This window comes from Sorex araneus, chromosome 4 (genome assembly GCF_027595985.1).
Source record: "Sorex araneus isolate mSorAra2 chromosome 4, mSorAra2.pri, whole genome shotgun sequence".
NCBI classification, from domain to species: Eukaryota; Metazoa; Chordata; class Mammalia; order Eulipotyphla; family Soricidae; genus Sorex; species Sorex araneus.
The window spans coordinates 192,226,500-192,250,697 of record NC_073305.1 but is presented as its reverse complement, the minus strand read 5'-3'; the positions used below and the strand labels follow the sequence as shown (position 1 = coordinate 192,250,697).

The following is a 24,198-nucleotide window of genomic DNA, read 5'->3' as shown; positions in this document are numbered from 1 at the left end:
CTCCCTGGCAGATCTCCCCCTACCCCCCACACGTGTGTGCGCACACACATACACACTCACCTTTTGTATAAGACTGTTACTGAAAGGTTGTCATATATCACTTTACCTCCTTTTACTATCTTCTGAAATGTTTTCTCCTGTGTGTATTTGCAACAGGCAATTGTGAAGGACTAATTCTACTTTAATAATTGTCTAACACTGACGATAAATCTCTCCTGCCAATCTCACACGTGTCAGTCATGTTTGCTCTGAGATCATCCTTTAGATCAGACAGTCGCTTCTTCCCCTTTACTTAGCAATGTTGGACCTGTGCTTTGGGGTATTTCCTGCCTGTGTCAATGAAAGGACTTGCTGGGACTTTAGTAGCAGTTGTGTTTAAAAAATAGATAAGTCTGGGGTAAATTGACATCTCTGCTTTGTTTAATCTTCTAACCCATGAACTTGGTTTGTCTTCTTTCATTTAGGTCATCTTTGATGTCTTTCCTCAGCATTGTACACTTATTAGAACACAGATTCTACATGTGTTTTGCTGTTTACTGTTTATCCTTAACAATCTAATTTCTCTCATCGTGAATGTTGTCCTGCTTTTATCCTTTTTTTTTTGGCTTTTTGGGTAACACCCGGCAATGCTCGGGGGTTATTCCTGGCTCTGCACTCAGGAGTCACTCCTGACAGTGCTCAGGGGACATATGGGATGGATGCTGGGGATCAAACGCGGGTCGGCCGCGTGCAAGGCAAATGCCCTCCCTGCTGTCCTGTTGCTCTGGCCCTGCTTTTATCCTTTGTGTCCATGTGCTCATTGTAAGCATACGGCAGTGCATGGCAATGCTGTGTGTTATGTTCTTTCTAAATATACTAAATGGTTCTAATACTTATCTATTCCTTGGGATTTTCTATGCAGACAACTGTGTTATCTACTAATAGGTGTGTTTCTTCTTTCCCACTAGATGCACTTTTACTTTTTGGTTTTGGCGCCATACCTGGTGTTTCTCAGGCATCACCCCTGGCTCTGCACTCAGGAATCACTCCTGGTGGTGCTGGGGGATGGGGGGGGGCAGGCATATAGGATGTAGGAGAATGAACCCAGGTGGGCTGCGTGCAAGGAGAGAGCCTGACCCACGGTACTGTTACTCCAACCCCCTGAATGCACCTTTTTGTTTCTTTCTGTGTGTTCACAAAAGAGAGAGGGGCTACGGGGCTCTATCTCTCTCGCTGCCCACGTTCGGTAGTCTCACGCCGCTTTCCCCACCCCGGGGAGGTTGATGGAGATGGGCAGGCGAAGGAAGGAACGAGTGCCAGTCTGGTCGGTATCAGTTGCAGTTTATTCCAGTCTCCGTTCCTGTTCTGCTTCTCCCTCACGCGTGCTTCTGCTTCTCTCTCTCTCCCAAGCCCCGCTCACTCTCACTTCTGTGTCTCCCCTGCTTCTGTCTTCTCCTGTGCTTCTTCATGTTCTCCCATCCTTCTGTGTGTTCCCCCATGCTTCTGTCTGTTCTTCCTACTTCTGTCTCTTCCCCCTTACTTCTCCTACAGTCTTAGTTTATATAGCAATCACATAGGGTGGTAACACAAAGGTGGATCTGAACATTAACCAATCAACAAAGAGAGGTAAGACCATTTCTCTAGGTGATTAACAAAGCCTTATCTAAGGAGATTACTAAGAGATCCATTCGAGGGTGGGATCCAAACAAGTTTCTGTCGCTTTCTCCTTTTCTCAGCTAGTAATCCACTTACAAAGTAGTAAATCTACTTCTAATATTTCTGGCAATGTCATTCTATATGAGCACAGCAAGAGATATAAAGTATGGTTCTTCCTGAGGATATCTCACTATACATTCCAGACCACAGTCCTCAGGCCAGGTTAATCTTTCTAACCCCAGCAGAGTCCTAGTCTCGTCATTACCTTTGGATCATGATAGCATTGTCCATGATCATGCCCTCAACTAATAGTTGAGTATTGTAGCGCTTTGGCCTGGCCCATTTTGATGCCAGGGTAGCTCAAGGCTTGCCCTGGGTCCATTCCATCCCTCGTCGGGACCCTGCTTTTGGGGTGCTAGGAACTAAGGGCAACTGAGTCAAGAAAGCAGATGCCCAGGAGTAAATATTATTGGAGTCAATCAACTCCCAAGTTACAAAGCATAATATTAACTGTCTTCCTGTGTCCATACAGAAAGGACATTGCTCTAAGGTAAACTATGCAAAAGACACTAACTTAAAATACAAATTCAGAGTCCTTAGATGGATCTGATCTTACAAGATAACAGAATCTGATTAGGGAAAAGGTGATTAACTGGTTGGGAAGGAGGGTGTAGAGAAGAGTTTACAGATAAACAAAGGGAGGGGAGTGTCTCCAGAGTACTTAAACCTAAACTCATTGTGGCAAGGGAGGAAGGACAAACCACTGTTATCCTACACTTCCTTCTGCAAGACCAGAACTTCCAATACTCTTATTGACTAGCTGCTTCCCACTCCTACCACACAACATTGGCCTTTTTTGTCAGTCTTCCTCGAGGTTTAGTTCTACTGATTAATTTTCCTCTAAAGAACCAGTGTTATTTAATTCATTTTTATGATTAATCTTTATTATTTTAGTTCTAGTCCCATTGACTGTGCTGCTGATTGTCCTTCCTTTATTTGGCACTGCATTTTCTTTGCTTCCTTTATAGTTTCTTGAGGTAGAGACAAATTATTTGTAATTTTCCTCTCCTAAGTTTAAACTCCATAACTTTTTCTCTCGGTATCACTTTAGCTGTTTTCACATATTTCTTACACATTTTGTTTTCATTTTCATCCAGTGTCATGTATATTTTTTGGGAGAATTTCACCTCTGGCAGTGCTGGAGGACAATGCAGTGGTGAGAATTGCAACTGGATCCCTCCACACACACACACACACACACACACACCTGCAAGGCAGACACTCCAGCCCTGATTTCCTGTGGACTTACTTTCGAGATGTCCTCTCTGACCCATGGGTTATTTAACGTTGTAGTTACCAGATGTTTAGAGATTTTCCTGTTAGTGATTGCCAGTTTGACTCCATTATGGTCAGAAAATGTGGTTTGTACAGCTTTAAGACTTTCCACTTTGCCAAGATGTATTTTCTTACCCACGCACTGCTGCTGACCCACCCACATCTGCTTACAGTATATGCTGGGGGTGTGCCCTGCAGTGTGTATGGCTTTGGGCTGTGTGGGGCAGAGGTGCCACATGCCCTGAGACTTGATAGAAGCATCTGCTTCCATGGCCCTGCTGGCAGCTCACCTTTGAGGAAACTAGTTTCCTCTTTTCCTAGCCCCACAAGTTTGGTTCTTTTCTAATGACAAAAAAAAAAAAAAAAAAGCAAAAACATCTTTTTTCCAGACATTGAAGGAACCCTTCACTTGAGCATGTGTACACACATACACACACACACACCTTCACACCCGCCCTTCCCCTACACACACACACACACACGCACACCCTCACACCTGCCTTCCCCCTACATATGCACACACACATACACATATTCATGTATGCATCGTGCACGCACACCCTCAAACTGACCTTCTCATACACACATACACAAGCACCTCACTAGCCAGCGCAGCCGCCCTTCCCCTGCAGCTTTCAGGATTCCTTGTGGATGGTTTTACCGAATTGGGTGGTGGTAGGGTGGGGGCTGTCTCATGGCTCTACTGCTGTACTGTGGTGTGTCTGTCGCTGTTCTGGGAGCGAGCTGGTACTCTTCGGACACTCGCACTGATGTTCTGGTGTGGTGTGTGGGGTGAGGGGCTCTGGAGCCCACAGAAGTGACAGCCTAGCTAGAGATGTCCTCAGAGCACACATCCCCATAGAAGCTGGCCTCAGGACCTGGTGCCTCACTGGCATCATCTGGAGACTTGTCCCTTGGTGACTGGCTTGTAGTTCTATGTTGAATTTAGTATTTGATGAAAGCAGAGAGGCCATTGCTCGTCTGTGCTGGCAGTCTCCTACCTGTGGGTTTCATTTTGCAGCTCCTGTGATTAGCATAACTTTGTTACTGTGTGTGTATCTCACAGTGATTCAAAAAAAGGGGAGGAAATCTCTAAAAATTAATATATTTTTTCAAAAAGGAAAGTATTAGGACTGGGGCGATAAGTCACCTGGTGGAGCCCAGGTCTAGCAGATGTGAGGCCCAGAGTATGACCCCCAGTGCTGCCTTGCCCCTTTGCACTTCTGGCTATGACCCTGATGGCCCCTACCAAAAAAGCCTATTGTTTTCTTCTTCACAGGTAGGAGACTGTTCAGAGGCTGAAGTGACAGCACAGTGGAGAGGGTGTTTGGCACGAGACCGACCTAGGTTCAGTCCCCAGCACCACATATTGACCCCTGAGCCCTGCTGGTAGTAACCCCTGAACACCATTGGGTGTGGCCAGAGAGAAAGAGAAAAAATGTTTTCAAAGTAGATATCTTTGAAGTAGATTAACAGATTTGGTTCTTGAATTGAATCTTTGGAAACTGTTCCATGTTTTTATAATCAGATATAGATGATAAATATACCTGAAGTCAGTGCTCAGGTGGTTGATTTCCTTGAATGTGACCCCTTTTCCCCATGGTTCTGGCATTGATCTGTCACCATCTTACCTGTGGGTCTGAAACGTGACTGCTGATCTGGACCCTGTCCCCCATCCCAGAGATAGTCTGTTTTCAGATGGGAACGAGCTGGACCCCAGCTACTCAGTGCTGCTCTGGAGAACAGGCTTCTAGAAGTGAGCACAAGCAGTGAATTTAGACTCCCTCACAAGCGTCAGTGCCCATTGTGGCCATCGTGCAGAGGAAGGTGAGTACCCGTGCTTCCTCGTCCAGAGAAATGCCCGTCCCAGCGGCTGGGAGCCTGGAAGTGGAGGGAACCTGGACGGTGAGGGCCATGACATACCAAAGAGTTGTTTTTGCGAGGAGGAGCTCCTAGTGTAGAACCACCAGCCTACAAATCCAAAGTCCTAATGAAGCCCTTGGCTTGGCAATCTTGGAACTCGACAGAAAGTTATAAGGTCTGAATAGCATAAGGTCATGTGGTGGTCGCAGCTAGCACCTACTGTGCTTCTATTTGGGCCCATTGTCAGGAGAAATATCAGAGTATTATGACACTGCCTTGGTGCAGGCAGAATAGTACTGGCCAGAACCAAGTAAATGGATTCCCAACTCCCAATTCTAAAACTGCAGAATAGTGTGGGGGGTGGGGTGGGGAGGAGCAGCAGGAATGGAGAGATGAGGAGACTTTGTCTCTGGCACTGTGGAGCCCTCGGAGAACCTCCAGGGGTGGCCAGTTTCAGCCAAGGTGGCTGTTTCCCAGAGTCTCACTGACAGAGGGGAAAGATGGACTGTTGACATCTGTACACTATTTGAAGAACAGTAAAAATGCATCACAAAAAGACAAGGATATGGATAAGAGCTGGTATGATCTCAGGCTGAGGCATTATTCATGTGCCCAAGAAAAAGCCATTGTTGTACAGTCCATCTAGGATGGCCCATGGAGAGAACACGGCCTTGATGTCCCCTTCACCTCCAGACTCTCGTATGTCTGCATCCTGGGCGCTGCCACATGTTCGTGACCCTCATTCCACTCTGCCCCTCAGCTAAGTGAGCCACTGCCTTCCACATGTCCACCCTAAAAACCTGACAACAGAGCACTTGTCCCCATACACAGCTCCCAGCTCACCCCTTACTCCCCACACAACACCTCCAGTTCCTCTGTCATCTGCTGAGGGCCAGTGTTCTGGCTTGGGTGCTTGAAACCCAGATGTGCGATACCCAGACCCCCTCGATTAGGGAGAGTGGCTTCCACACAGCCTTTCGGGTTTTCTCTGCTCTGGGTAGACTCCACATACCATTGCTGCCTGCATGATGCTTAACACATGCTCAGTGTTGTACATACACCAGCCCCTGGTCTGGTTCCCACGCGTCTTACTCTTCTCGTTAGACAGAGTAACTCCAGTATCCTGCCCCAGTAGTCACATCTTTTCTTTGTCCCTATGAGTGTGTCTGTCTGGAGATCCAAAGAAATAGAATCCTAAGCTTGTATTGTTGGGTGCCCAGTTTCTTTCACTACAGTTTGTACACGTAGTGTTGTGCGCTATTTATTAATTACTTTTTGTTTAATTTGGGGGGCCATATCGGGTTGTATTCAGGGCTTACTCCTGGCTCTGCACTCAGGGATCACTTTTAGTGGTGCTCAGGGGACCATATGGGATGCCGGGGATTAAACCCAAGACTAAAGCATGCAAAGCAAATGCCCTACCCCCTGTACTGTTGCTCTGGCCCATAATTGCTTTATTTTTTAATTGTTTTCATGTAGTCAGTTTGACAAAAACCAAGCTAAAGACTTCCCACTTTCTCTACCCCCTCCCCCAGCAGAGTTTTCCTGTTTGTTCCAGTTGATGCACCAACATTGAGATATAATCAGTCACTCAAGTCTGTAGTGAACAGTTAGGTTCACTGTGTGTGAATCTGACAATTTTCCCCACTCCCGTGTCTCTGCCTCCATGGCCAGCACTTCCCTGTTGGCATGCCTGTTTCGGCTGCCAAGCACCTGGAAGTGGGCCGGAAGTCACCTTTCCAGATTAGTTCTTACTCGGCTCTGTACACGCAGGGTCCCTCCCTGCCTCTCCACGGTTTGACAATTCCCTGGGCTTACCACAGAATTGCATGCTTTGTCCAACAGACCGTAGTCAGTTTATCCATTTACATCTTGACGGACATTCTGGACACGCTGTTTGCTCCCAAGTCCTTGCAGTGATGAATCAAACTGCCATAAACATCCACGCAGGGTTTAATGAGGAGAGTAGTTCTCGGTTCCTTTAGGTCCGTACCCGAAAGCAGGGTTGCTGGGTCGAGTGTTGAGAGTAAGAAACCAGCAGTCTGGCTTGCGGTGTAGCAGTGCCCTGTCATTTGCCCACCAGCAGTCCTGAGAGTGCAGGGTGCCCCATGTGTCCCCAGCCTTTGGGGTGGCCAGTGTTCTGGAATGTTCCGGAATTGGGTGTTCTGGGAGTGGTGGCACAGTGTCTCCCTGTTCTGATTTGTGATTTGTTAATGACACACTGTTGAGCTTTTGTTTGCTTATCAGCCATCTGTGCTCTCCGGTGTGGCTTGGACCTTTGCCTACTATTTATTTGGGCTGCTTTGTGCAGGGCGTAAGAGTTCTGTTCTCCACAGACACAAATCCAGGGAGGTTATCAGGTGTTTTGACATAATTTTCTCCCAGTTTATGGCTTCTCATTCTCAACACATTCACAAGGTTCTTCAGCTTTGTAACACACAGCTGTCTATCCCTGGTTTTTGTGCTGGATAATATTCCACTCTCTGGGAATACTGAGTTATCGAAGTTCAGATCTCCGTCCATTGTTGGTCATTTGGGTCATTTGCCCTTTTCAGCTCTTTCCAGTGGTGCTGATATAAAGAAGGGTCTGGTGCAGAAGGCTTTAGGTTGGAACAGGATCGTGGAACTGTGGATTCGGGTTGGCATTTTGAGGCACTGTCAAACTGTCTTTTAGAATGGCCGCACCCTTGGACACCCTGCCAGAGTCTACAGCTTCCTGTATCCGCGGCCACACCTTGCTGGGGTCTGCTCTGTCCTGGTGTCGTGCTTGGACTCGCTTTTCTGGGCAGAGCTGGGCATCTTCAGCTCGAGTTCATCCTGCACTGCTCTGTTGGGCTTTTCTTGGCCTTTTCTGTTTGCCCATCCTTCCATGAGTACTCTTCTTCTGAAGAAATATTTCTTCTTCTGAAGAAATATTTCTTCTTCTGAAGAAATATTCTGTGGTGCCAAGAATCAAGCCCATGTAGGTCTTCTACATGCAAGATATGTCCCAAACACTGAGCCTCGGTTTGGGGGTTCATCACATTTACGTTGTTGAGAGCTCATGTTTTGTTACTCAGATGCCAACCTGTTGGACTATTAAGTGAATCTTTGAGTTTTCTTCTGCTTTGGAAGAGAACGTGGCCCTTGAGCTGGAGTGAAAGGACTGGGGAGGGTCTGGTCTGCATAGCCCTGCATTGGCCTTGCTCTCTCCCACAGGCATTGTTTCTGCGGACAAGAGCCCCATCTGGTCCTAGCCCCAGGGTTGCCCTCTGGGGTGCGCTCGCAGACTTATGCTAGCCACAGACTCAGAGGGAAGCATTCGTCCTCCCACGTGCCCTTCCAGTGCCCCACACCTGTGTGATTAGCCCCGGATTCACTGTCCTGTGCATGTTCTGTTGGCTGTGGATTTATTTAGGGTGCAGGCTGGGAGGATGTGACTATTAAGATGCACCTCCCAGGCATATCTCACACCTGAGGGGGACTCCTGCTGACCTGGAAAATATAGGCTCCTCTTGCGGTCCAGCACAGGGCCTGGCATTCTGCACCTCGAACAGGTGAGGTTTCTGGCCCATACCATGTGATCAGCTCATGTCCAGTGAGTGCTGTCTGCATGCCATGTGCTGCAGGTGCTTTGGTGCAAAGCAAAGAGATCCTTGTCATTCAGCATTTAGGCCCAGTGCAGGAAAAATGGCCAACTAACACATCGGTCACTTCCTTAAAGCTACAGCCAGTGAAAGGCTGGAGGGTTTTCAGAGAGCAGCCCTGTCAGAGGGGTGTCCAGAGGAGGTGTGATGTCAGTTGGTTGGGCAGCGGAGGCATCATGAGGTCAGGTGGTATGACATCAGAGTGGCATGTCAAAGGTAGTCAGGCGTGTGACACAGAGGTGACATGATATTAAAGGTAGCCAGGTGAGTGACATGAGGTGACATGGTGTTAAAGGTAGTCATGCGTGTGACATCAAAGGTGGCCTGGTATTAAAGGTCTTCAGGCATGTGACATCAGAGGTGACATGGTGTTAAAGGTGGTCGGGTGTGTGACATCAGAGGTGATATGATGCTAAAGGTATGATGTGATATCAGATTTGGCATCAAAGCAAAGTGGAAGCATGTGGAAGAGACTTGCCCAGTGAAGAGATAGGGATAGGACAGTGACTAAGGGACTTGCCTTGCGTGTGGCCAAACCCGGTTCAGTCCCCAGCACCACAAGGTGTGACTCCCCCCTAGCACCACCACGTGTGGTCTACCCCCCTCCGCCCACCCAAAAAAAAGAGAGAGAGAGAAACTGACCCTGGGCAAAGGGTGGCAGGGCTCTTGCTGAGTACTGGGCTCCCCGAAGGGCTCAGGAGAGGAATGACACTGCCCAGCTGGACCTCCAGAGTCTTCCTGTTGCCTCACTGCTGGGAATCATGTGGGTGGCAAAGGGACAGTAAGGAGGCTCCCTGGGAATGTTTTGGAGGTACTGATGCTAAAGGAATATTTTGGGGGGGCCTGAGAAATAGTACAGCAAGTAGGGCATTTGCCTTGCACACAGCCTCTTGTGTTTGATCCCCGGCACCTGTGTAGTCCTTGGACCCCAACCAAAGGTAATCTTTGAGGATAGAGCCAGGAATCAGCCCTGGCACAGCTGGGTTTGGCCCCAGAAAGAAAATGAAAAAAAGAATATTTTTGAGGTATTGAAATATGGTTGTGATATTCAATTTTGCATGCCAGAGCCCCAGGATCAAGATTCCCCAATACTCCTGTACCAGGGGTAGTCTCTTCCCCCAAAAGTGAACTAGAAGATCATGATAATGATATTCACCAAAATGTAATGAGTAGTTACTTCAAATTAAAGGGGGGCTATTTTTGTTTACCTCTGTCTTCTAGAATGTGCAGTATTTATAGAAATAGTATTTATAGAACATGCTTCTTTAAAACTGCCTCTTTCTTTCACTAGGTAATTTTGTTACTGCCCTTTATTCCTTTCATCAAGATCATTTAATAGAAGAGCATGTAGTTGGTACTTTATTATGTCTGTACATGTCTTTTAATTGTTTTTTAGTTAATTTTGTGTGCCTAGCAGCCAGTCGCAGAGATTTTGAAGTTCAGGATTACATGTTGGTTTTCCTGCTCCCTGGTAACATGTTCTGCCTATGTGGTTTTTAAATGAATGGATCTAATTCTTCTGAGTATTGACATGGCCTCTTCTAGATCAGTTTTGTTTTTCTGAATCTACAGAAGTTTGTAGTTGATGGAACAACCAGCATGTAACTGTCCTCTTCTTTCATAGGGAGCACTTGGGGACACAGGTCCATACACACAGGTGCTGGGACTGTGGAGGGCTGGAGTTGGATCTTGGAGCCGCTGTTTTGCAGAGCCTGCCCCTCCCCCCCAGAGCTGCACCACTGGCTGCTCCTTTAACTGTCCCAGTTTCCTGCTCCCTCAGCAGCACGCAATGCCCGCCCCCGCCTGCCTCCAGGAAAGCCTCTTCCCCAGATCTGTGTATGTGTTATTTTGGCCCAAGACATGGTTACTTTTTCCAAGGCCAGGCGGTGGCGGGTGGCTGCTTGTCCCTGAAAAACTTACTGTCACCCATCCCTGGAGCAGGTGGGGTCAGGGAGGGGGCCAGACCCCACTGCCTTCAGTCCCCACTCACAGAGTCTGCTCTGTTTGGAGTACAAGTGTCCCTTCTCATCTGCCTCCCTCAGGCCTCCAGGGCTAGCTCTGAGGTTTAGGAGGCGAGAGTGACTGACTGGAGGCCACCGGCCCTCCTGGTTCCCACACAGTCTGTGACACTGTCCGGTCATGCTGTCTTCATGACACTGAGGAGGCGGAGCCTCAGATAAAGAACAGCTCTGGCAGCCACTCCAGAATTCCCGCATTAAGTGAAAAGGTGGGGAAATGGTCTGCATACAGCAAGCCTACAGCGCACTGACAGATAGGGTGGTCAAGGGCTGCAGGCATCCCTCACGGAGGCCAGCCCTGGCCGGGGACCAGCATGAGGCAGCTCTACCTTTGTGGGATGTGCAAGGCTTTGGGACCAGAGCAGTCGGAAAGAACTCAAGAAAACAACATTTTATTTTGATGGGCTTTTAAATTAAATAGATCTTTTCCCTTTTAAAGAACATGAAGGTTGGGGTTCTGCACTACAAGGAGAGTCTGCCTGTGTTTACCAGGAACCCCCACACGTCTCCCTGCCCTGCTTGCCTCTTCACAGGTTCTCTGGTTAAGGGGAGGGACCCTGTCAGCCTAGGGGTTCTCCCATCTGCAGTGAGGCTGCGAGGTGGGGCTCTCTGCTGCCTCCTGGTTCCCCTGGCCGCGCCTTTGTGGTGAGGGCCATGCCAGCTGTACAGCCCAGGCCTGGTGCCCGACCACGGCTTCCCGGTGTCAAGACAATCTCTTCTGGTGGAGTCCGGCGGGCTCATTTTGTTCGAAACCTGCCTTTGTAGAACATCTGTAGCCACTGGTCTTCCGAAAAGCTCTTCTGCCTCTAGTGAACCAAGCTGACACTGAGTCATTGACCAGCCCCTGCAGACTGTTTCCATGGGCCATTTTCCAAGACACTGTGATAGGGGTCACTATGCAGCCATCTTGTCCTGTGGGCCTGACTCAAAGGCCTGGGGCCGGTTTCTCAGTCAGTCAGGGCCGATACGCAGGAGCGGACAGGCAGACTCAGTGCTGCAGGCGGGAGACAGCCACTGACTGCAGAAGCCAGCAGGCAGGGGAGTGAGCAGCGGAGGGGACTCTAAGAGCGAGGCCTCATGGGCAACTGCAGAGTTGTGCATTCTAAGCCTGGGAAGTGGGGATGAAGTGAGCCTGTCTGCTGAGGTGGGGTGCAGGGTGCAGAAACCCCCCAGGAGGCAGGGGGTTGTGTACTGTCATCACCACTAGCCAGGTTTGGTTGGGTGGGAGCCCTGGCAGTGATGTGTGTGCCCCTCACTGGCCTGATTTGTACAGAGTGGTACAGAACACGGTGTCAGCTCTTTGCTTACTGCCTCCTGGCTGCTCCTGTTGGAGCTGCGGTGATGATCAGGGTTACTTCATTATTGGTACTTCAGTTTGGCCAAGGGCTCAGGAGGGAACATGGGGCTTAGGGGGCTTTGGTTAATTTGGGGGTCTTTTCATACTTTCTTTTCTTTCTCTTGCAGTGTTGGGGATTGAACCCAGGGTCTCAGGCAGGCCTGCAATGTCGAGGCTCTCAGCCAGGGCTGAGCAGGGCCGTGTTCACATGTGCAGCACTGAGCAGCCAGAGTGTCTCTGAAGCGTGTGAGCAGATGAGGAGCACTTGTCTGACCCAGTGCTCATGCACAGTCCTAGCAGCAAAGCTCATGCATGTGCACGTGAGTGCTGTCCGCCCACAGGAGTCAGGGAGAGAGAGTCACTGGCTCACTCCACAGGCGGGGAGAGCGTGTGGCTGCAGGTCCCTGGCCTGCTGGCCTCCGTTTTCCCTTTGAAAAATGTTCTAGGCCTTTTCTTACCATTTGGCTAATGACTGCTAGGAATAACGATTGTAATTATTGTTACTGTTGTTGTTGTTACTCTCTTTTGCACAGACCCTAAAAACCAAGCTCCTGGGGGTTGATTCTTCTGTCTGAAACCTCTCTTGGTCAGGCTGGTCTGCCTGTCTCCTGGAGAAGGCCCAGTAGGGGTCTCGGGCACTTCTCCTTTGGTTTGAGACATGATGCATGCACTGTGAAGGTTGGCGACAGGTTATCTGTCTTATTAACCGAGAAGGTGCCTCCTATATGTGAGGACACTAATTCCATTGGACGGTCAGTACATTCACTTGTAAGTCAAACACATCTGGAACTAAACTTTTCCTCTCAACAGGTTTTATTCTTTGACATCCCAGAGGATGATTCTTAAAGGTTTCCAGACCCATTATATGACTAGCTGGCAGACTCCTAAGGTCTGAGCCAATATTAATTTATTAGTTTCAACGGTGATTCCTCCTGTGGCTGAATCTCCAGTGAGGCAGACGTTGAAGCAAGTCATGATGGTTGGGTCTTGCTAGTGCCAGGAGGGGCTCACTGTCAGGCAGCCTTATCTCCAATGTTCCTCCCTCAGGAACCCCAACAGGAGAACTTCCTGTGGGGGGTCAGTGGTAGATCTCATTTTTCTTTTCTTTTTTTTTTTTTCTTTTTGGGTCACACCCAGTGATGCACAGTGATTCCTGGCTCTGCACTCAGGAATCACTCCTGGCAGTGCTCAGGGGACCATATGGGATGCTGGGAATCAAACCCGGGTCGACCTCATGCAAGGCAAACGTCCTACCTGCTGTGCTATCACTCCAGCCCCCTAGATCTCACTTTTCTTTGATTACTCAAAGAACTTTGAGAATATGGTGGTTACTTACGTAAAAGCTTATTGGAAGTATAGGAGACCAACATCCATTAGTTGGGGTTGGTTTTTATTTTCCTAACTTGGGGATATATACACTGAAGTTGCTTCATACATGCAAGTTGCTAATTCCTGTGTTTGCTCCTGGGGCTTGGTCAGAGGACATGGCTACTCAGGTATCGTCATGGGACGACATTTTCAGTGAAGTGAACAGACTGATTAAAAATGAGTCTGGGGAATCAAAGGAGATTGTTGGTAGCCTTCATTACAAGCTACAGTGGCTGTCACATGCATGCTAGCCATCACACTTGGATGCTGGCTGTCTCACACACACACATACACACACACACACACACACAGAGGCCACTGGACTTCACACTCTAGTTGTAGTGCTTATACATGTGCAACCCCTGGTGAGACCACAGCTGGGAAGTGCACGGGACGCCTGGAGGAGCCCCCACAAGGGTCCTCTTGGGATGGAATGCACCAGGAAAATGTTCTTTATCACGGAACTCACACTCACACATGCGCACGTGCGCGCACGCGCGCACACACACACACACACACACACCTATTCCAGTGTTTCCGCTGGCACATGCATGCACACGCATCTGTTCCTGTGTCTCCATTAGAATCAGCACACCCATGTGCACACATCTGCTCTTGTGCCTCCACTAGAACTCGGCACACACACACTGCGCATATCCATCAGATTCTGTATCTCTTTATTAGTAGACAGTTATTTCAAAACAAGTCTTATGAGGTCCTCCTTTTTACTGTTTGTAGTTATTTAGATATTCACTGTTATATTCTATTTCAGTTTTTCAGTTAAATCATTAAATTGGTGTTTGGGCCCACTTGGCAGAGCTCAGAGGCCTCTCCCAGCTTGGTGCTCAGGGGTCACTCTAAGCATTTCCTAGAGAGAACCATGGCATGCTGGTCCTCCAAAAAAAGTTTTTCATTAAATCACTTCACAAATTTGATCCTGACTTGAGCTTTGAAAATGCTGAGTTAAGGGGCCCACCTTGTGCTTAGTGGTAAAGCAGCTGCCTTGTGCGCCGGGCTGCAGGCAGGACCCCTGGCAGCTAGCACCTTGTGCCCCAAGTGAAGTTCGTGCAGCAGTATTGCATTACACCCCCCTGCCCCCTGAGCCAGGTGTGCGGGACCCTCCGTGGTCTCCTCGCTCCGTGAGCTGAGGGAGCAGAGCTGGTGGCCTTCCCCCCAGAAATGACAGTTCTCATGTTTCTTTTTAGATTGCTTTCCCGGGCCAGTCCAAGCATAGGCTTGCCTGCAGGAAACCCAGGGTCCATCCCGCATGCCATGGTCCTCTCCAGAAAATGCTTGGAGTGACCCCCGGGCACCAAGCTGGGAGTAGCCCCTGAGCTCTGCCAAGTGGGCCCAAACACTAAGAACCAATCCAGCAGTTTTGCTGGTTCCTCAGGGAATTCTTCTTGTCCTAAGTTAATGTCTGTCAGAACATCTCTTGGAGGTCCCTGCGGCTCTGCTGGTTCTGTAGGAGATTCCTCTTGTCCCGAGCTAGGGTCAGTGTTGGAACATCTCTGGACATTTTGTGTGGAGGCAGCCTGGCCCTACGGGAGGGTCTGGTGTAGCAGCTCCTGGCCTGACTCCTGTGTGGGCTGCCAAAGTTCTCTGCTCCCCGTGTGTCTTCCTCCCAGGGAAACCGAGCGTATCCGGCTGCTGGGTACGGACCCTGGGCTCCTGCACTGCTCACACTGCCACTCTCCCACACTCCAGCTGTCCCTGGGAACTTTGTTCTGGAGGCCACCCTGACAGGCCACTCCCAGTGAGGCTTGGGGGACTGTGTGGTGTGGAGTAGCCCCCATGCCGCCTCCCCAGCCCTGGTGGGCTTTGCCTTAGGTTCCCTTGCTGTCGTCACTGCAGGGGGCTCTCCTGGGGGGACTCTGAGCACTCCGCCTCCCTGTGCCTCCAGAGCTCAGACTTGTCAGGGCTGCAGGTCATGGCCTGGCTCCCTGCTTCTGCTGGCACCACTGCACCTGTGCATTTCTGAGCGCCAGCACCATACTTGATCCTGGCTTGCTGCCTCCCACTCTGCCCCTGCAAGTGGAATTTGGGGGGCGGGGGACTTGCCTTGAGCAGGGTGTGGGGAGCAGCAGCCTGAACAAACTGGGCGTTTGTTTCCTAGAGTTCCCAGTGGGGGGGCAGGGGGGGACTTGGAGGGCACATGGTTGGACAGTGCTGGCTGTGGTGTGTCTCCCCGCACCTGCTGACCCTCTCCCTTGTCCCTCTCCTTTCCAAGGCTTCCCCTCCCTTGGCTCGTGAGAGAAGCTGTGAGGCTCTTTGGCTGCCCACTGGCCTTGTTCTGCCCTGGCAGATCCTGCGGCCAGTCTGTGTTTGGTGGACAGCTGCAGACACTTCACTGGTGTGTTTGCTGCTTCCCACTTCCGGAGGTTTTTGTCAGATGACTTTCTTCTAGAAAAAGCTCCTTCCACCTGCAGCATTTTGTGCCTTTCTCAGCTTTCAGAGGTTTGTGATTAAAGTAAAAAGATTTGGTTTGGTTTGGGCTAAATGGAAAGTCTGTTTTGAAATGAGATCGCAGAATTTATTTTTGTGTGTGCGCGCACTGGTTTTCATCCAGCAAAACCAATCCACCGGGGCTGGAGTGATAGCACAGCGGGTAGGGCGTTTGCCTTGCACGCGGCCGACCCGGGTTCAAATCCCAGCATCCCATATGGTCCCCTGAGCACCGCCAGGAGTAATTCCTGAGTGCAGAGCCAGGAGTAACCCCTGTGCATCGCCGGGTGTGACCCCCCCCCAAAAAAAAAAACCAATCCACCCCTCTGACTCCGGCCCATCTGTATCCCCAGCAGACCGAGAATTTATTCTTGACAGAAGTTTAAATTGCTGGATTTATAAGTTGTCTTTAAAATGTGCTCTTTGAACAAGTTTAAAGTATTACATAGTCTTGAGATGAAGTCATCAAACAGCAAAAGATTTTAGCTTTTTATTTGGGTAGCTGAATAAAATGTATTGGTTAAGGAAAAAAATTAATGTTTTAGTCAATTGATACTGAAAGTCATGTTACTTTTCTTTAGCCATTATTGAAACAAGCAAATTGTCTCTTTTTTCCTTTTTGAGTGTATGTGGATTCCAGGATGAGTGGTTTAGTCAAGAAAACTGATGTTATGTTTCTTGCAGCCATTAGTGAAACTAGCAAATTGTCTCTTTTCCTTTTCCAGTGTATGTAGATTTTAGGATCTTCTTGGCTTTATGTGTTTTAGGAGCTTGGAGTGGGGAGGGGTGTTCAGTAATGGAGCTTGTCACAGTGTGAGATCAGGCATCTTTGGTAGGAAAGGCGCGTCCACTGTCTGTCCTGCACAAGTACAGTAAAGGCCCTGGCTGCCCTGTCTCCGGCTAGTGCAAGGGAGGACTGAAGTGGACTACTGTTCTGAGCAGAATCCTGTGAGAGCACCCTTCAGTCTGTCATAGCCGAGGATGCCCGCAGAGTTCATGGAGATGCAGTTATTCTCATTCCTGACCAGGGTGAGTGTGAGAGGCAAGGGGAACACGCAGGCAGGAGCTTCCAGTTGCAGACAGAGAAGGTGGCGAGAGCAGGCACCGTTTGGCTCCCGAGGAAGAGGAGTGGGAGGACCTCCTTGGTCTGGAGAAGTGAGTAGGACCTTCGCACTTGCGTGCTAGCTGCATGTGCTGTGAAGCCAGCCGCTTTTCAGTGGGCCAGATCTATCTCCAGCTTAATTACTGGGGAAGGCCTGGTGGGCACAGTGCCAGGGTCCCAGGGAAGGCCTGGTAGGTGTTGTGCTGGGGGTTCTGCCGCGGAAAGTCTGGCTCCTTCTTGGCTGGAAGATGCTGGAACAATGGCTCGGGTGAGAGCCACGTATGAGCCCTGCAGCACCTGTGGCCTGATGCTGGACTGTCACCCAGCTCCCATGCTTGTGAGGTGCTGTTGGCAACCATGTTGGCAAGATCACTCGCCCCTACCCCCGTGACCCCTCATTCTGCCTTCTCTGTTCTTGCCTACCTATACTCTGTACATCAGAATCATTCATGCTCCTCTAGGCTCTCTAATCTTTGCATCGTTTTTTCAGGCAGGTGGACATAATGTATATACGAAGTGGGCACGGAAGAAGCCAGAAGCAGAAATGTGGAGGGGCCCGGAGGGAGTAGGAGCATGATGGCACTTGTCACCTTCTCCATTGAGTCTGATCACGGCTCACGGAGCCCTGTGCGATCCGGGCTCACAGAGATCACAGAAAGGGTGACTTTCCCTACAGCTGTTGGGATGACACGGTGTCCTACTTGACACAGTGTCACCATTGTCACTGCTGTCACTGCCGTGACCTCCTGCTGTCCAGTGTAGTTCTGCCCCTCCCTCACCCCGCCCCAGTCCCCACAGCTTCAGACATCCTCAGCTCCCTCTCTCTGTCCTTGCAAGAATATTGCAGCTGAATCACATCCTGTGTGCATCTTCCAAGGTGGTGTTTGTCCCTTTTTATTGCTGAGATAGGGCCCACGGCCTGATGCCCACAGATTGACCATGCAGTGACAGGTCTGTGGAAGGATGTGTGGACTAGTTCTAGTTTAGGCTGTTGTAAATGCCATGAGCACCTTCATTTCTCTCGGACGAAAGCTCAGGACAGAGGTAGCACCACTTGCATGCCGCGTGTATAGCTGCCCAAATAGCCGCCTATATGTTCAGTCTTTAAAAAATGGAGCAATTGGGGTCCCAAGTAACCCCCCCTCAACCACTCAACCCCCTCACCACCTTCCGGTTTGGCCCTGCTGTTTCTCCTGGCTTTGTCCTCTCCATTTCCTAGGGAGCTGCCTGGGCCACTTTGTCTCCCTGCTTCTCTGTTCTTTGATGTGCTTGCTGGAGAAACCACTCTTTCCAGCCTTGGCCCGATTTTTCCTCCATGTTCTAGCGTCCTTGAGAGCAGCTTTTAAATACTCTAAACAGAAGTCTCTCGTCAGGTTTGCAGTAGGCAAATTGTCTTTCTCCCAGTTCATAGCTTGTCTTTTTAGTCTCTTTAAAGGGCTTTGCAGAACCTTTGCAGAACCAGTGTTTTCTTTTTGGTAATATCTGAATAGTTGATACCTTCCATTTAAGAATTCCATTTGCCTCCCAGGTGTCTGGAACTTCACACCTCAACAGAGGGCCTGAGGCATTCTCCTGGGCCTGGTTTTACCTTTTGAATCTGTGTAAGAGAAAGGTCTTTTTTCACAGGGCCTGTGGCTGTCCAGTTGCTCTAGCTCCATCTGCCCCTGAGACTGTTCTTCCTCACCAACACCCAGCCCTCAACCCACTGTATCACTTCTGGGTCTTTATAAAACTCCAAATTTTAGGGTGAGGTTCCACACCCGGCAATGTTCAAGGATCATACCTGGTAGGACTTAGGGTTCCATCTGTGGTGGCAGGAATTGGACTCGGGTCAGCTGCATGTGAAGCCAGCACCCTACCCACTGTGTCTCACTCTTGCGCCACATTCTGTGTTGAGTGGAGGCGTCTCCAGCCACTTTACATTGCCTTTTGCTCAGTGTTTGGTCCTTCTCTGGCGCTGTCTTCATTCCCACAGCTAGTCTCGAAATCATGTCTTGTTCCTCCTCCACTTAACTTTTCTTAGATGCTCTAGAGCTTTGTTCATATAAAGTCTACAACTCTGTGTCTGTGCAGGGAAGCCGGAGAACAGATCACTGGCTGATTCTCTCTTTGTGCAAACAGCCTTAGCAGAGGACTGTGACCCGGCAAACAAGGCAACAGGGGCTTTGATCCGGTGCAGGGAGCACAGTGCTGCTGGAATCAATCCAAGTGCAAGCTTTGCTGCTGGCTGAGGTGCTCCAGTCACTCACTCAGCAGGTGTTAGACATGGGGCCAGCGTGGTGCCCGCCGCTGGACCACCAAGCTGAGTCATACGGGACCTTCGTTTGTAGTCTAGATCTTGCCGAGATTCTGTAGGAACCACTTTAGAGAAAAGTTAACTGTTTAATACTGTGGAGAAACATAATCTCCTTTCTGAGTTGTCTGTCTCAATCCATGCGCAAAATAAATCTCCCCACTGATAAGATCGTCTTTGCTTTGTTTCATCAATATTTTGTAGTTCTCAGTCAGTACCTATATGTATGTTTTCAAAGTTCAGACCAATTTCCCTTTTTGTGTGTGTTTTGGTTTGTGTTTTAGAACACACCCACTGGTGCTCAGGGCTACACCTGAGAGTTAACTCCTGTGGGTGCCCAGGGAACTGTGCAGTGACAGGGATTGCTCCTGGGGGTGGCCAGGGGACCATGCAGTGACAGGGGTTGCTCCTGGGGGTCCTCGGGGGACCGTGCAGTGGCAGGGATAGTTCTTGGTAGCGGGGTGCTCGAGGGACTGTGCAGTTACAGGGACTACATGGGGGCCTCCTGTCCGCTGCTCTCTGCCGCTCTCTGGCTCTGGTTCACCTCTGCTTGTCTGCTGATCCTATTGACTTTTTTTTTTCTTTTTGGGTCACACCCAGCGATGCACAGGGGTCACTCCTGGCTCTCCACTCAGGAATTACCCCTTCAGGAATTAACCCTATCGGTGCTCAGGGGACCATATGGGGTGCTTGGAATCGAATCTGGGTCGGCCGCGTGCAAGGCAAACGCCCTTTTTAACTCTAGTTTTCTCATGTCCACTGCTAGGACCTAGGAAGCGATGCTGGGGGCGAGGAGCAGCTGTTCCCTGTTTGGCACTCAGGCAAGCAGTGTGTCTGTGCAGTGGGGGGGATGGGCTCTGCCCTATGCTTGTGGCAGGTGGTCAGTGAGCCCTGAGGAAATGCCACAGAGGTACTGGTCACGCTGAGTCAGCGCTTCCAGGCTGACCTTCCTACATCCATCCCATTTCCTCAGGCCCTGCACCTTCCTGTTGCCCGTCTGGGAGGGAGAATAGGGCACGTGCACAGACCTTATTTTTAACAGTGAGGAAACAGGCTGAAGAATGCAAGCTCACTTCTTCTCAGCCACACAATGGGTACAGGCTGACCTGGCCCACCCACCAAGGGTGGCCATTCCACTCCGTTTGCCACCGCCACCTGGATCTGTGTGTCCGTGTGTTGTCCCTTGGTTGGAACAGCTGTTGTGTTTTGGTGTGCAAGTTGTCAGTTTCCTGAACTGAGGCTGTGGTTGTCCTCGTCCTCCTGTTGTCAGGTTTGCGGCCCCCCCTCCCGCCCCTATCACTGCTGACCCTGGCTAGTGCACCCAAGGCTCAGGCTTGGTGCTAGCCTGGGGGGTCGGGAGTGGGGGAGGGGGTGTTCTCGCTCTGCCACACCTCCTGTCCATGGCACTCACCTGTTCAGGGTCAGCAGAGATGCTGAGGTTGTGCTCGGCGCAGGTGGGGCCAGGGTCACTCTGAGCCCCGTGCTGTCCCACCGGGCTTTTGGTCTAGTCTCCCTCGATGCCCAGTATGCTTCCCGGCCTGCTCTGCTGGATATGCCACTGCATCCTCCTGCATCCAGAGGTGACCCTGCAGGCTCTCCCTGTCCCGAGTACGAGTGGGACAGGGGCATCTGTCCGGCGCCGTCATGTCTGATGGTGCAGATATGCATGTTCAGACGGCCATGCTGGATGAGCAAGCCAGAGTTGACTACTAGCAAGCATGCCAGAGCCCGAGGGGCACACCGTGGGACCGGCTCTGCTGCCCCGGCCTCACTCCTGACTCAGCCTTCAGAGCCCCATTAATCCTTTTTATCTCTTGTTTCCTAGGGCTCAAGGGTTCTTGTTGATGCACGTGACAAGCTCGGTATTCCTTGGCAGTATTCTGAAAATGAGAAGCATGGGATGTTCCTGATGGCCTTCGAGAACAAAGCAGGCCTACCCGTGGAGCCGGCCACCTTCCAGCTGTACGTGCCTGCCTTGAGCGCGCTCTGGCGGGACTCGGGGATCAGGGAAGCTTTCAGCCGCAGGAGTGAGTTCCAGCTGGTGAGTGACTTCTTCCCGGGCCCCTGTCGGACTCGGCTAGCTTTGCCTTGAAGCAGGTGACCATTGCTGCCGAGCAGCCCCAGATGGGGTGGATTGGCCATTTCACTCAAGCCAAATGGTTGGGTTCAGGGGAGAAGGAGGATTCGGGAATGGGTAGATATAGATGTGAATTAAGGAGCCGAGGCTGGGCTCACGTCAGGAAACTCAAGCTTCTTTACATGGCTCTACATCTCACTCGGGACCTGTCGGCCAACCTGAATGTTTCCACATCGATGACAGGAGGCCACAGGCTCTTCCTGCTACTCCCTCTGGACACTCTTCATTCCAGGAATGAGAGTTTAGAGTCTTGTGTTTTACTTTGTAGAGACTCCCTTAGGACATATGTGTATAGACTGAAATTTGGGGTCTTTGGTCTTATTTGCTTTCTTTCTGACTCACCTCCAACACAAACTCCATCTGCTCTCGAGTACAGGAAGGCAGGTTCACTCCAGGGACATCGGGCACACACCCAAGTTCAAGTCCCGCCACCAGGCAGTTGTTTCTGGCTATGTGCACATCGGGACTCCTGTGCCACTCTCTTGGTGCCTTGTTGGAGACCAGGAGGAACTCCGCCTATTGCGCCCAGCTCCACACTGTCTCAGATGTGGAGATGGGTATGGAATGGTCTGGCTTCTAGACCTTCACTGTGGGCCACCTTGTTCCTCCATGAATTCATCCTTCACTCATTCCCAGTCTGCTGTGTGCTGGGGCCACTGCAGCCCACAGAGACAGGTGCGACTAGCGGCCAAGGGCTGGGATTGCTTCATTTCTGGGAAAATCCACATGAGTGGACAGAGCCATTGTTTGCTTTTCGTTGATGCCCTGGACCATGCGGCCCTTCTCGCACAACATGCCCGGCCTGGAGGTGAGGGCTTCTCCTCTTCCAGCAGGGAGTTAGCCAAGGCAGGGGGCCTGGGACTTCATGAGAGTCCCCACCCCACTTCCTGGCGCCCAGGCTGGGGACATGCCAGGAGGTGACCTCTCCTCGGCCTTGGTTTGTGGGCCACACCCATGGTACTCAGGACTCATCTGTGCTCAGGGGTCACTGCCAGGGGGGTTCAGAGGATCTAACCTGGTAACCAAGTGCAAGGCAAGCGCCTTGACCCCGTCTTGTCTCTCCGGCCCCTCTCCTCAGACTTTTTGCCTTGCTTCATGGGAATATCGGGGTTGGGGTGTAACCCCAAGTTACAAGTGGAAGCATTTGCCTTGTATGTGCAGGGACCTGGTAATGCTCTCTGGCCCCCCATGGCCCAAGCACTACCAGGAGTGGCACCGACAACAGTGTGACGAAACAGTTCCCGTATACACCTGACTGTTCTATCCCAGCCTTGATCCAGCATTGCAGAGGACACTGTGCCCCGTGGACACATTCTCTGTCTTTGAGGGCTAGAAGCAGGAGGCCGAGCTTGTCTCAGAGGAGCGAGTTGAGTTGCTGGCACTGTGTTCTCATTTGTAGGGAGCCTTGCTGACTAGGAGCGATTGCTGGGACAACTAGCCTGCCCCCACCATGCAGCCTTCTGGGCTGCAGGGAGAATCACCCTGGCCCAGAAGCGTGCTGTCACCTCTCCACAGGGAATGTGCATGTTGTCAGGGCTCTCAGATTCTCAGACTTGCTCTAAGGTAAGGCAGTGCCCAGTTCTCCTTTGCAAGTCTGACAGCAGGCATGAGCTTCTGCTCTGTGGAAGTACTGGGGAGGTTGGGGGACTGTGGTGCCAGGGTGGAACCAGGACCCAATCACATCCCAGCCTAAGAGAATGCAGCAATCTGTTCTTGGCGTGCACTTTCTTAAGAGGAAGCTTTTTGAGGGGTCAGAGCACAGGAGTAGGTAATTTGCCTCTCATATGGCCCACCCGGGTGCCATCTCTGGCATTCTCTGGTCCCCCAGGGCCCCACCGGGAGTGACCCTGAACAGAGCCAGGAGTCAGCCCCGATCTCCATGGACTGTGGCTGCTGCTGTCATAGGAGATGCTCAGAATGCAGTGCCTGTCACGTGTCTTGGAGGGATCCAGAACAGCAATGACAATCATCTGCCTCCTTCATGTGGCAGAGGTTCGGAGGTGGCCAGTCCAGGGTGACCTCTGTCCTTGGGCAGCAGAAGAGGCCAGGAAGGAGCGCCCCGTCTACTCCATTGGCAGCCACTGCCTGCAAAAGTGCCCAGTGTCCTGTCTGTCCCCTCGCCTGGTGCTTGTCACATAGCCACACTGTGGGTAGGTGCTAGGGGCAGGCTCATGTGTTCCTTATCAAGGAGGGTACCGAACAGCTGGCATCCTCAGTGATGGGGCTGTTGGGGGAGGGGAGATGCCCAGGGAGGGCAGAGTTGCAGAAGTCACGCTTTTCCCCAGTCCTGAGTAAGAGACATTTGTCCCAGCCCATGGTTTCCTGCTCTGTGTGTTCTGTTTGGCCACCTACTGCCTCCAACCTGGAGTGACCACTCTCTGAGGAATTCATTCCCTCAGCAAGTACTGGGGGACCAACCTTGTGACCACGGTGTCAGACACCCCAAAGGCTGGGGACAGCAACAGGTGGACCAGCAAGCGGGGGCTGTGGACAGGGCTGGCTTTCTGTTGAGAAGGGGACACATGTGCTGTGGCTTCTGTGTGCCGGGGAACACATATGTGCTGGTGGCTCCAGCGTACCGGGGAATGCGCGTGTGCTGCTGTGCTGCCCTGTGCTGAGCTGCTCCATCACCAGCACACAGTGTGCTAGTCGCAGCCTTTCCTCTCCAGCCTCACTCCTGCTGCCACCAATGCAGCGCAACTGTGAGCCTGTCGTCTGGGGAGTGTTGCATCAGAGCACCCTGTCTCTCACGATACTGGCCTGTTTCTGAGCATGCCTGGGGCTGGCGACCTCCATACAGGAAGAATGTGTCACTTTATCTTTGTCTCCTGAGATAGGTCAGGAATTTCGGCTGTGATGGGGAATCTGTCTCCTGAAACTGCAGTGGGAAGGCAGGGGTTAGCGTGAACATGTCATTCCCAGCATTGCCAGTCACAGTCCTTCAGAAAAGACTTTAAAGTAACGATAAAGAACAAATGAAAGTTGGGTCTGTGAAATCCTGCGACCAAATGCTGCTGCTGGAGTCCGGGCCTAGAACCTT

The 24,198-nt window shown here is 50.9% G+C and overlaps 1 protein-coding gene across 1 annotated transcript in view; it reads left to right on the top strand.

Annotated features, from left to right (window-relative positions):
• Positions 1 to 24,198, top strand: part of GNA12 (G protein subunit alpha 12) — a 47,393-nt gene that overhangs the window by 4,953 nt on the left and 18,242 nt on the right. Inside the window, exon 2 of the mRNA XM_055135140.1 lies at positions 20,847 to 21,062. Coding sequence (XP_054991115.1) covers positions 20,847 to 21,062 — 216 coding nt within the window. The remainder of the gene's footprint in view (positions 1 to 20,846; positions 21,063 to 24,198) is intronic.